This window comes from Oncorhynchus clarkii, chromosome 9 (genome assembly GCF_045791955.1).
Source record: "Oncorhynchus clarkii lewisi isolate Uvic-CL-2024 chromosome 9, UVic_Ocla_1.0, whole genome shotgun sequence".
In the NCBI taxonomy this organism is placed as follows: Eukaryota; Metazoa; Chordata; class Actinopteri; order Salmoniformes; family Salmonidae; genus Oncorhynchus; species Oncorhynchus clarkii.
In genome coordinates, this window is record NC_092155.1 from 37,980,054 (window position 1) to 37,992,350 (window position 12,297).

The 12,297-nt window shown below is 41.2% G+C and overlaps 1 protein-coding gene across 1 annotated transcript in view; it reads right to left on the bottom strand.

Annotated features, from left to right (window-relative positions):
* Positions 1 to 2,670: 2,670 nt before the first annotated feature.
* Positions 2,671 to 12,297, bottom strand: part of LOC139416253 (metabotropic glutamate receptor 7-like) — a 134,555-nt gene continuing 124,928 nt past the window's right edge. The window contains exons 9-10 of the mRNA XM_071164693.1: positions 7,231 to 7,483; positions 2,671 to 3,831 (exon numbers count right to left, since the gene is read on the bottom strand). Of these exons, the coding sequence (XP_071020794.1) occupies positions 3,782 to 3,831; positions 7,231 to 7,483 (303 nt within the window). The 3' untranslated portion in view covers positions 2,671 to 3,781. The remainder of the gene's footprint in view (positions 3,832 to 7,230; positions 7,484 to 12,297) is intronic.

A 12,297-nucleotide genomic window follows, 5' to 3' on the forward strand; every position in this document is an offset into this window, starting at 1 on the left:
GTGGATGATAGAAAATTGCTATTATTGTTTTTTCTTTGAAGTAAATTTAGCCCACTTTTGCTAAAATAGAAAATATAGTCTACTGATGGTGCCTTGAATACCGGTTTCTTTCATTTAATGTTCATGTTATGGGGATATTTATATAAAGGAAATTTGTCTTTTGTGTCTGTTGAAAATTAAAGATTACTGACAGAGCCATAAGAAAATATTGCTTTATTTATCTGATCATATTGTAATATATTTGTTAGGTTTTCAGTAGGTTCAATTAGGTTCACTAGACTATATGCGTCATTTAAAAATTTTTCAATGAACATTCGAACAGTCCGGCCCTCGTCTTGTAGCTGATTTTTTTATTTGGCCCTCCGTCCATTTGACTTTGACACCCCTGATGTAGATGAAGCACAGTGATAACACTTTAAGTTGTTGAATAAATACAAAATATCTTGACATTGTAATCCCATTTTAACATTGTTATGCTTTTATATGGTTGAAAGTGCAGTAATAACACATTTAGAGTGTTAGCAGTTGATGTTATTCTTCAATAACACAGACCCCAAGGCAAATCAGGGGGAAAAAATTAGGTTAACTTGTTATGGCTGCAATCCCGGTAACGGGATCGATATGACAACTACCAGTGAAAATACAGGGCGCCAAAATTCAATCCACAGAAATCTCATAATTACAATTCCTAAAACATACATGTGTCTTATATTATTTTAAAGTTAATCTTGTTGTTAATCCCACCAAAGTGTCCGATTTCAAATAGGCTTTTCAGCGAAAGCACTACAAACGATTATGTTAGGTCTCCACCAAACCACAATAAGCACAGCCATTTTCCAGCTAAATATAGCATTCACAAAAAGCAGAAATAGAGATAAAATGAATCACTAACCTTGAATTATCTTCATCAGATGACACTCATAGGACTTCATGTTACACAATACATGCATGTTTTGTTTGATAAAGTTCATATTTATATAAAAAAATCTGAGTTTACATTGGCGTATTAGATTCACTAGTTCCAAAAACATCAAGTGATTTTGCATAGCCACATCGTTTCAACAGAAATACTCATCATAAATGTAGATGATAATACAACTTATACACATGGAATTATAGATATACCTCCCCTTAATGCAACCGCTGTGTCAGATTTCAAAAAAAGTTTACGGAAAAAGCTACCCATGCAATAATCAATATATATTTCAAACAGACGGAGCTCAGAACAGTAGCCAACTTAGCCACCATGTTGGAGTCAACAGAAACCAGAAAATACACGATAAATGTTTCCTTACCTTTGATGAACTTCATCAGAATGCAGTCCTAGGAATCCCAGGTCCACAATAAATGCTGGATTTGTTCGAAAATGTCTGTTATTTATGTCCAATTAGCTACTTTGGTTAGCGCGCTTGGTAAACAATTCCAAAGTCACAAAGCACGTCCACTATAACGTGACGAAATGTCCAAAAGTTCCTTAACAGTCAGCAGAAACATGTCAAACGATGTACTGAATCAGTCTTTAGAATGTTGTTTAAATATATCTTGAATAACGTTCCAACCGGAGAATTAGAATTACTTCAGATGACCGGTAGAACGCAGGTCCTTCCCCTGTGAACGCGCATGGTGAAAGAATGGTCAACTCGTGGCACTGGTGACTATTTCCCGTGTCATTCGACTCCCCTTCACATTAGAGTCATCAGACAAAGTTCTATTGACTGCTGACATTAGTGGAAGGCGTAGGAAGTGAAAACTCATCCATATCTCGCTGTAATTTCAATGCGAGCTTGGTTGAAAATCTGCCACCCCCAGAAAAAATACAAACAGAAAGTAGAATTTCTCAGGTTTTTGCCTGCAATATGAGTTATGTTATACTCACAAACATATTTCAAACCGTTTTAGAAACTTCAGAGTGTTGCCTATCCAATACTAATAATAATATGCATATATTAGCAACTGAGACTGAGGAGCGGGCCGTTTACAATGGACACCTTTTCATCCAAGCTACTCAATACTGCCCCTGCAGCCATAAAAAGTTAATTCAAAAAGGACATATCATAGATGTTATACTGAAAAGTAGACATTCATTCTTCCCTGTCCTCAGTTTTCTCCACAGAACAAAGCAACAGGGTGTAATTTATAACCCCCCACCATAGCCTGTGGTTGACCGATTAAAAGTCCTTGAAGTAAAATTGGGCAAATGGCCAAATATCCTGCCTCAGGATCTAAGTACAGACGATTCAGACCAATGAAAACGTGGCACACGTAGCTATGAGTCCAGGACTGACATTCCTACACAGGTTCTAAACAGATGTTGAAATGAAAACAACTATTTCCATTGATAATTCCCTGCTGACCGTTAGTACTCTCTTAACCTTTAGTCCTCTCTTGACCTTTAGTCCTCTCTTGACCTTTAGTCCTCTGCGGTGTGTATTTATCTTCAAAATATTCTTACAATGACAACTAAATAAGAGCGCTTAAATATCACCTGTACCAGCACGTGTAAAACTAACGTCTGACAATCGAGGTGACAGGTGCAACACGTTCTGCCCAACGAGGATGGTCCCAATCAGTATGGGTCCACATCTAAACAGAACCAAGCAAATATTGACGAACACAAACACACACGTACTCACACGTGCACACACACAAATAATGATTGAATAATCATTGTTTGAGTGTATAAAAGATAACAAAATTATTTTATTACATGTTGATAATTGGACAGACAACATCACAGCATACTTGCATGAATGTTTCAATATTAATGTTTTTTGCCCCACACCATTGATATTTAAACACAATGTACTCTGTACAAAACTATATAAATCAAACATGCTTGCAGATGCAGAGGGGTCCATTTTAATAACAGATTAAAGCCATATTCTCTTGTGAATCAGGTAATTTATTTAAAAGAAATGAATAAACGGCAGAATGATGGTTAACATCATAGTCATTTTAAGAATGAATTGATCTTTTTTTTGTTTTACATCAAATAGAAAAGACAAACATTGGCACATGCAATGTGAACACTTTGTGCTGCTTTTTCCTTACCATCCAAAGCCAATCAAACATAGACTGGATATATTTTTTTGTTGTCATCCAAACACGAAAATACTCTCAGATATTTACAAAAAAATATAGATACATTGCCCGTCACTCTGACATAGTTATTTGTGTTAAAATAGCTGATTTGAGTTGATTTCATAAAACAAAATGCATGTGACGGAGCTTGCTAATTAAAGTTATTTAATCAAAATTCAACATAATGTTATGTCAGAAAAAATGAAAGATCAGGCACAAGGAACTAAGAAGAAACCTCACTTAACTTAAAAACAAACCATGAGCACTGCAAGAGAATATGACTTTAATGGATATTGCAAAAAAATAATTTGAAAACTGTTGAAATAAACTGTTCAGACATATTTTTTTCAGCGACACCTGTATCACAGAGGTTGTTCACTCACTGTTAACGGAAAATCCTACAGAGAGGTTCCAGGGTCTGGTTCTAGAACAGAACGGACCAGGGCCCAGTTACCATCTTACAGCTGTGTTTGTATCTTCATCATTCATTCACTCCTGATGTCAAATATCTCCATCCCTCCGTTTTCCCTTTCCCCCTGCCATCCTCGTCTTCAGAAGACACAAATGATGAAGGTTGACACCAACCACAGTCCTGGAGTGCATAGGTAGGTAGTGTCCCTGTCCCGGTATTCTCTTCCTGTGATCCCTAGTCTTGGTCATCATCACAGAGTAAGGACATGGAGAATTCTCCGGGAACCCATCAGATCCTGAGGTTGTTGTAACTCACATATGTTTTCTTCGTAGCTTGACCTGAGAAGCGAGGTAGGTCAAAGATTATAATGGCATCCAACAGCGCAACAAATTACAGTACAATAAGCAATGCACAAACATACACGTACATACAGTGCCTTGCGAAAGTATTCGGCCCCCTTGAACTTTGCAACCTTTTGCCACATTTCAGGCTTCAAACATAAATTTGCACGCCCAATTTTTCAGTTTTTGATTTGTTAAAAAAGTTTGAAATATCCAATAAATGTCGTTCCACTTCATGATTGTGTCCCACTTGTTGTTGATTCTTCACAAAAAAATACAGTTTTATATCTTTATGTTTGAAACCTGAAATGTGGCAAAAGGTCGCAAAGTTCAAGGGAGCCGAATACTTTCGCAAGGCACTGTACATAAAATAAGATATTCACGTGCATAATATATAAATACCCTCCAACTCTATCATACATTCATGCAAGTGAACATACAGTGTTCACAATCATTGCACAATAGCTGCCTGTTTTAGTGCATTGTGTCACTTCAGCAGCACGACTGAGTCAAACTCTGGTTTCTGTTTTCAGATACTAACCAGCAAAATAAAAACACACACACAAACACCACGCAAGTGGTCACCTAACAAACGCTACAAACGTGATGTGATCCCAGTCTATTATATTGCCATGGAAACGGGCCAGACTGTTGCCGAAAATCAAGGTAGTTACTTTTGTGTACTGTGCTTGACTCCACCCATGCAGTGTTATCGCTCATGCCTAGCGGAGAAGGTCGATGCACATTGCGCTTCTTAAGGCAGAGACATACTGTAGCTTTGTAAACTCCTCTTCTTAATGCTGTAAATGTTGCCATGGTGAACTCCCATGGGATGTGCAATTAGAGTCTTACCACCTCCTGACAGTATTATTTTGTAGTCCTGGTCATTGACTATGATGAATAAAACGTGTAAATATACAATATATTTTTGCAGTTAGCCCATAAGCAGGCTTAGCTGTATGTGTGTGCGGTTGGTATAAAAAATTGCGTGAGTGTGAGTGTGTCGCACGCATGCATACAATGTATGTGTGTGATATGCTGTATGTAGATATCTACATATCTCTTTGACCTTCCAAAATATAGTGCAGTGTATTCAGCTCAATGGAAACTCCTGACTGTTTCTCCATGTCTCTCAGCCTCTCTCTTCTCGGTCTCGGTTAGGTGATAATTCCCTTTTCATGGTATTGATTGGTCATCATACCAAAATTTACGTAAAAATCTTAAATTCATCCACACTGCCAATAATCAGTACAGGGACAGTGAAGATACATGTCCAATATCTCAACATTACAGGGCAAATACTCACTTCTCTGCAAGGGATAATCATAGAGATATTAAGACTCATATCGATAGTGATGTACTCAAAGACTCAAAGCTACTAATGCTCTTACTTAATAACTCTAAATCATTATGAGTCAGATCAGTCAGAGATGATCCCTCCTGAAAGGCACTATTTGGCGCTGTGACGGTTACAGGGGCTGACGGACAGTCTCCAGGGGCCAGGGAGCTGCAGTTCAAGTTTTGGGGCGGTCATGCGCATACATTTGCCATTAATAAATGTAATTTCCACTGCTGCTAAAATAAAAGGGCGATGGGAAGAGAGAGATGGGGCGAGGAGAGGGGAGGCGATAAGAAGTGTGTGTAGGGGAGAAAGAAGGTGAGAGATGCACAGAGCAGATGACACAGTGTACATTTGGGAGTGCCTCTCGGAGATGAGCTCCATCCGTGCTCCGCCAAAACCCTGCTTGGGATGCGCTGCAACGACAGCTGTCGGCCCCCTACACAGTGTGTTCGCTCCACGAGCCACATGTGTCACTGGCAAGGAGACGATGTTACTCTCCTGACGCAGGCTCTCTCTCTCTCTCTCTCTCTCTCTCTCTCTCTCTCTCTCTCTCTCTCTCTCTCTCTCTCTCTCTCTCTCTCTCTCTCTCTCTCTCTCTCTCTCTCTCTCTCTCTCTCTCTCTCTCTCTCTCTCTCTCTCTCTCTCTCTCTCTCTCTCTCTCTCTCTCTCTCTCTCTCTCTCTCTCTCTCTCTCTCTCTCTCTCACAATTACACACATACACACACACTCCAGCTCATTACACAGATGACAATGAACATCACGGGGCATTTGGAGGAATTTCCATGGAAAGCTGTCATATCAGAGCTGTAATTGAGAGAGAGGCACACCTGTGGATACCATGTGTGGTGTGTAAGGTTGCAAAATTCCTGGAAGGATTGAAGGATTCCCGGAATCAGGAGGGAATAAGCATTGGTGTGTGCCATGTGATTGGTAGAGATATAGGGCCAAACGGGAACTGTGTTATTACCATGGCCTGTCAATCATTTCTTGATTTAGTCTAGAAAAATAAGACAAGCATGTAGCACATATAGGGGCAATATACACTGAGTGTACACCTGGTTACCAGGAACACCTGGTCTTTCCATGACATAGACTGACCAGCTGACTGTGATCCCTTATTGATGTCACACTTAAATCTGTGTAGACCAGTTAAATAAGGATTTTTAAGCCTTGAGACAATTGAGACATGGATTGTGTATGTGTGCCATTCAGCGAGTGAATGGGAAAGACAAAAGTTTTAAATGCCTTTGAACGAGGTATGGTAGTAGGTGCCAGGAGCACTGGTTTGAGTGTGTCAATAACTTCAACGCTGCTGGGTTTTTCACGCTCAACAGTGTGTATGAAGTGTGTATGAAGATTGGTCCACCACCCAAAGGACATCCAGCCAACTTGACGAATGTAGGCTGTTCTGAGGGCAAACGGAAGTGCAAATCAATATTATTTTATACTCAGTGTAAATTAGAGATTCATTAATCCTGCCCATCACAGGTGTAATATCAATGTCTTTATCCCCACCAGTCATGTTGGTCTCTGCATTTCAACATTATGATATTATCATAATTCACATCATCAAGCTCACTTCACCACACAAACAGTGGTGTCAATGACACACAACGGGTGTTATAGATAATCGTTCCTCATTACTAGTCTTTAACACAGACCTCCTGTGCTCTTAGCTACCAGCTACACTAAAGCAAAGGGCCTATTAATGTCAATCTACAGGAAAGGCCCTCATATTGGTTAAGCAGTGAAATACGAATGGAATAGCATGCTCCCGTGTGCACTTCCTGAACTTTTGGATGAATTTCTCTCTGTCTGATAGCATATTATCTAATTCTCGGCACAGTGGGCTCTGCTATGTGACTGACTCATGGTGAGCAGGGATCTCACTCCTCTCGGTATGTGTCATGGGATGTCACAAACCATGAAGTTACATGTAAACAGCAACTAGGAATATAAATCATTGAATTGGGCTGCTACTTAAACTACTGGAGATACTATGCAGCCAAATGTTGTTGTTAAAGAATAAGTTCATTGCCATTTGCATGACTCACTCATGGGGTCGGTGGGTGGGTTTTCACACAGCTCAGATTTGGCCTCTCCGTTGGGCCTCTCGCTGGGCTTCACAGAGAGACGGGAGGACATGGTGGCGGCAGTGACCACAGCCTTGAAGCTCCTCTTCCTCTTCTGCACGTTAAGCTCTGGGTGGAAGATGATGACGTATACCTTGGGCATGTAGAGCATCCCGAGGGCTACAGAGGCACTGAGGTTCATAGAGATGGTGAGGGTAGTCGTCTGGATGTACAGCTGTGGAGGAGGGGGGGGGGGAAAGTGGGGTGAGGGGAGAGAGAGAGAGAGAGAGAGAGAGAGAGAGAGAGAGAGAGAGAGAAGCCACACTAGTTAGAATATATTCTCATGCAGTAAAACTCCCCATAAACCTTATCAAGCACTCACCCAGCCCTATCTACAGGTTGGTCTTGATGTATGGATGAGGGAGAGAGGCAAGAGCGAAACCTATCATAGTCATACCACAGAGATGCCTGTAGGTGGTCTTGATGGATATCCACTGCGGAAAAATTGGCCTTAACTAGAGTAAAGCAAAAAGCACCACACATTTACTTATTGTTAATTTCTCCATTGGTGGTTCTATGTTTGCATTCTGATGCTGTGGGGGAAAAGATACCACTTGTACTCCAACCATTCGTACTCCTGTAGTATTTATGAGGCACTTACTATCCATAGTGTATATAGCAGCAGTAACTGAGCAGTTGGCTGTGTCTTAATTGGCATGATTCACTCATTGCCTCTCCACTGCAACACACACACACACACACGATAACATACGCACTATACATACATATGGATTTAGTACAGTAGGAATGTGGTAGTGGTGGAGTAGGGGCCTGAGTGTGTTGTGAAATCTGTGAATGTATTGTAATGTTTTAAAATTTTATAAACTGCCTTAATTTTGCTGGATCCCAGGAAGAGTAGCTACTGCTTTGGCAGCAGCTAATGGGGATCCATAATAAATGCAAATACAAATACACTGCGATAGCTGATGTATATTGAGCTTTTTGGCTCAAAATGGTGGGTGCTATATGCTCTTATACGACTTCCTTCCTTCACCTTACTCTTTGGAGACCATTGACCAGAAATAACTAATTTAACTCCATATAGCATATTCAGATTAGTCATTGGACTGGCCTAGGTCTGACTGATGTATTTAACTGTACATTTAAAGGTCCAGTGCAGCCATTTTTATCTCATAATCCAATACCTTCGAGGTAACAATTAAGTAATGTGATTTAATGTGATTGTTTTCAATACAAATTGTCACAAAGAAACAAAAATAGTTTCTTAGCAAAAAGCTATTTCTCATACAATAATTTTGCTAGGACTGTCTGGGAGTGGTCTGAATGAGGGGCCTAATTGGAGGCACCTACTGGGAGAGATATTCAACCTGAAAACTAGCTGTTATTGGCAGGGAGGAGGCAAACACTTGGTTATGTCGCCAGGCAGTCCCAAAACCCCACCCATGGAAAACAACCTGATATTTCAGGTGGTCTTTTCATAATTTTCACAATTTCACAGTATTATTCCAACCTCAGTGTGGAAATAAGCTCATCAAAAAAGAAACGTCCTCTCACTGTCAACTGCGTTTATTTTCAGCTAACTTAACATTTGTAAATTTAAAGAGATTCAACAACTGAGACATAAACTGAACAGGTTCCACAGACATGTGACTAACATAAATGGAATAATGTGTCCCTGAACAAAGGGGGGTCAAAATAAAAACTAACAGTCAGTATCTGGTGTGGCCACCAGCTGCATTAAGTACTGCAGTGCATCTCCTCCTCATAGACTGCACCACATCTGCCAGTTCTTGCTGTGAGATGTTACCCCACTCTTCCACCAAGGCACTTGCAAGTTCCAGGACATTTCTGGGGGAGATTGGCCCTAGCCCTCACGCTTTGATCCAACCGGTCCCAGGCGTGCTCAATGAGATTGAGATCAAGGCTCTTTGCTGGCCATGGCAGAACACTGACATTCCTTTCTTGCAGGAAATCACGTACATAACGAGCAGTATGGCTGGTGGATTTTTCATGCTGGAAGGTCATATCAGGATGAGCCTGCAGGAAGGGTACCACATGAGGGAGGAGGATGTCTTCCCTGTAAACGCAGAGCGTTGACATTTCCTGCAATGACAACAGGCTCAGTCCGATGATGCTGTGACACACTGCCCCAGACCATGACGGACGCTCCACCTCCAAATCGATCCCGCTCCAGAGTACAGGCCTAGGTGTAACGCTCATTCCTTCGACGATAAACGTGAATCCGACCATCACCCCTAGTGAGAAAAAACCCGCAACTCGTCAGTGAAGAGCACTTTTTGCCAGTCCTGTCTGGTCCAGCGATGGTGGGTTTTTGCCCATAGGCGACGTTGCTGCCGGTGATGTCTGGTGAGGACCTGCCTTACAACAGGCCTACAAGCCCTCAGTCCAGCCTCTCTCAGCCTATTGCGGACAGTCTGAGCACTAATGGAGGGATTGTGTGTTCCCGGTGTAACTCGGGCAATTGTTGTTGCCATCCTGTACCTGTCACGCAGGTGTGATGTTCGGATGTACCGATCCTGTGCAGGTGATGTTACACAATTTCTGCCACTGCGAGGATGATCGGATGTCCATCCTGTCACCCTATAGCGCTGTCTTAGGCATCTCACAGTACGGACATTGCAATTTATTGCCCTGGCCACATCTGCAGTCCTCATGCCTCCTTGCAGCATGCCTAAGGCACGTTCACACAGATGCGCAGGGACCCTGGGCATCTTCCTTTTGGTGTTTTTCAGAGTCAGTAGAAAAGCCTCTTCAGTGTCCTAAGTTTTCATAACTGTGACCTTAATTGCCTACTGTCTGTAAGCTGTTAGTGTCTTAACAACTGTTCCACAGGTGCATGTTCATTAATTGTTTATGGTTCATTGAACAAGCATGGGAAACAGTGTTTAAAGCCTTTACAATGAAGATCTGTGAAGTTATTTGGATTTTTAAGAATTATCTTTGAACGACAGGGTCCTGAAAAAGGGACGTTTCTTTTTTTGCAGAGTTGATATATAAAACACAGAAAAAACATGATTTTGACTGCACTGCCCCTTTAAGAAGATTACGCTACATAAACACATATTAGGCTTGCTGTTTTCAAGCAGTCAAAGACCAAAGACATGTACTGTAGTGGGCGGTTTAGGATTATCTCGCAAAATCATCACATTGCTCATGTTTATCAGAATTGTAGAAAGACCACTAGGTGCTTTTATCTCTTTTTTTTTTTTTTACTTACGTAACACCATTTATACTTACATTTTTAAACACTCTGGGCTATATCTTGGGTTTGTTCTGAATTATGTAACCCTATTCTTAAAAGGCAATCATCCTTCAATCAGCCATGTAGTTCACAGACCCACAAGAGGTCCTTCAAGAGTCTTAGATTAGGCTGAAACACATTAGAGGGCGTATCTCTGTGTTTGAAGTCCACCAAAAGCTACTCAAAACTGAGCTATGACACTTGAAAGAGTGAAATGCCACTCTTGTACAGTTGTAAAGGTCTGCATGGTAGAACAACTCTGAATCGGTTGGAGAGAAAATGTCACCATTTGCATAGTGTTTTCCACAGTAAATAGCACCAGCCATAGTAATGCCATAGTAATGCCTTGCACACAATCTACAGAGAGACATTTACATGCCAGTCATGCCATCTGATCTCCGCAACTCATTCAAAGACCAATATCATCGACATGCCAATAGCTTCTGGTATTGCCTCTCTTCTTGCTCTCTCTCCCTCGTTCAGACTGTTTATCTCTCTCTCCTCTCTCATTTGCACACTCTCTCCCTCTCGATCTTTCCCCTTTCTCTCTCTCCACCCTCGTTCTCTCCATCTCTCTGCGGAGAAACATCAGAGCGAGAGATCTGGCTCACCATGCATTAATAACCATATGAATACCATGATGCTCATATCAAGCTCTTCTCAGCGTGTGCCTTTCCGCACCATTGTAAACAGAAGAGAATGGAATTCTGGATTGCTGTCAATTTATAGCGCGTGTGATTGTTTTTATAATATCTCATCACCAGAGGATCTCCACCCCTCGCTATGCTTCCATGTTTGGCATCCATAGCAAGACCACCACCATCACCACCACATAGTTTGGTCAAAGCTACTAAAACACTGCTAAAATAATCTTGTAATGAGATTATCTACTGCAATGCTGACCATACCAAAATAGATTTATTGACTATGTAAGAGACTAGATTTTTCTACTGTACAGTAGCCCGCAAGAAGTGTAAGAGTCATACACATGTATGTGTATGACTCTTACACTTCTTGCGGGCTACTGTACAGTAGAAAAATCTAGTCTCTTACATAGTCAATAAATGCATGCACATGCACAAACGAGCACACACGCACATACATGCACACACGCACAGAGTCACGCACACACGTTAACACAATTTTGGTCATTAGCTGTCCTAGCTGCACAGACAGGGTTTTTCAGAGTGCTTCAGTGGGAGCTTGACCCAAATTCGCATTCCCTCTCAGCCACCACATGAATGTTTAGCTTGTCACAGAGCATTTATAATGAATTCCTGTTGCTTTAACATAAATAAATACATGAATTAAATTTCACAACTGCTTGGCAACTCTCTATTTATAGCTGCAGTAGCGATTTATTAAGATTCAGGAATCAAATGATTGAGCCTGAGTTTTACCATCTCAATCACGAGCATCGCCAAATGCCAACATCCAGATAACAGGAAACCAAACCACCAACCGTCTTCTATCTACCCAGACAAAAAACTGATGAAAGGTTTTTAGATAATTATATCCACTAGGGATGTACTTACAGCACAGGCAATTTTGTCTAGTATAAAATGTGGATTATAAATGCACACAGCGATAAAGACACCATTCAGAAAAGTGACAATTAGGACGCTCTCCTGCCCTGGTGGAGAAAGCCTTCAATAATGGATCTAGGGGATTTGCATTCTCCTCTCATCTACCTGCAAGTCTCTTGTTGTTTTGGGTGGCCTACTTTCCCAGCCTGGCTCAGCTTAGCCAGTTCAGGAAGAAGTGTG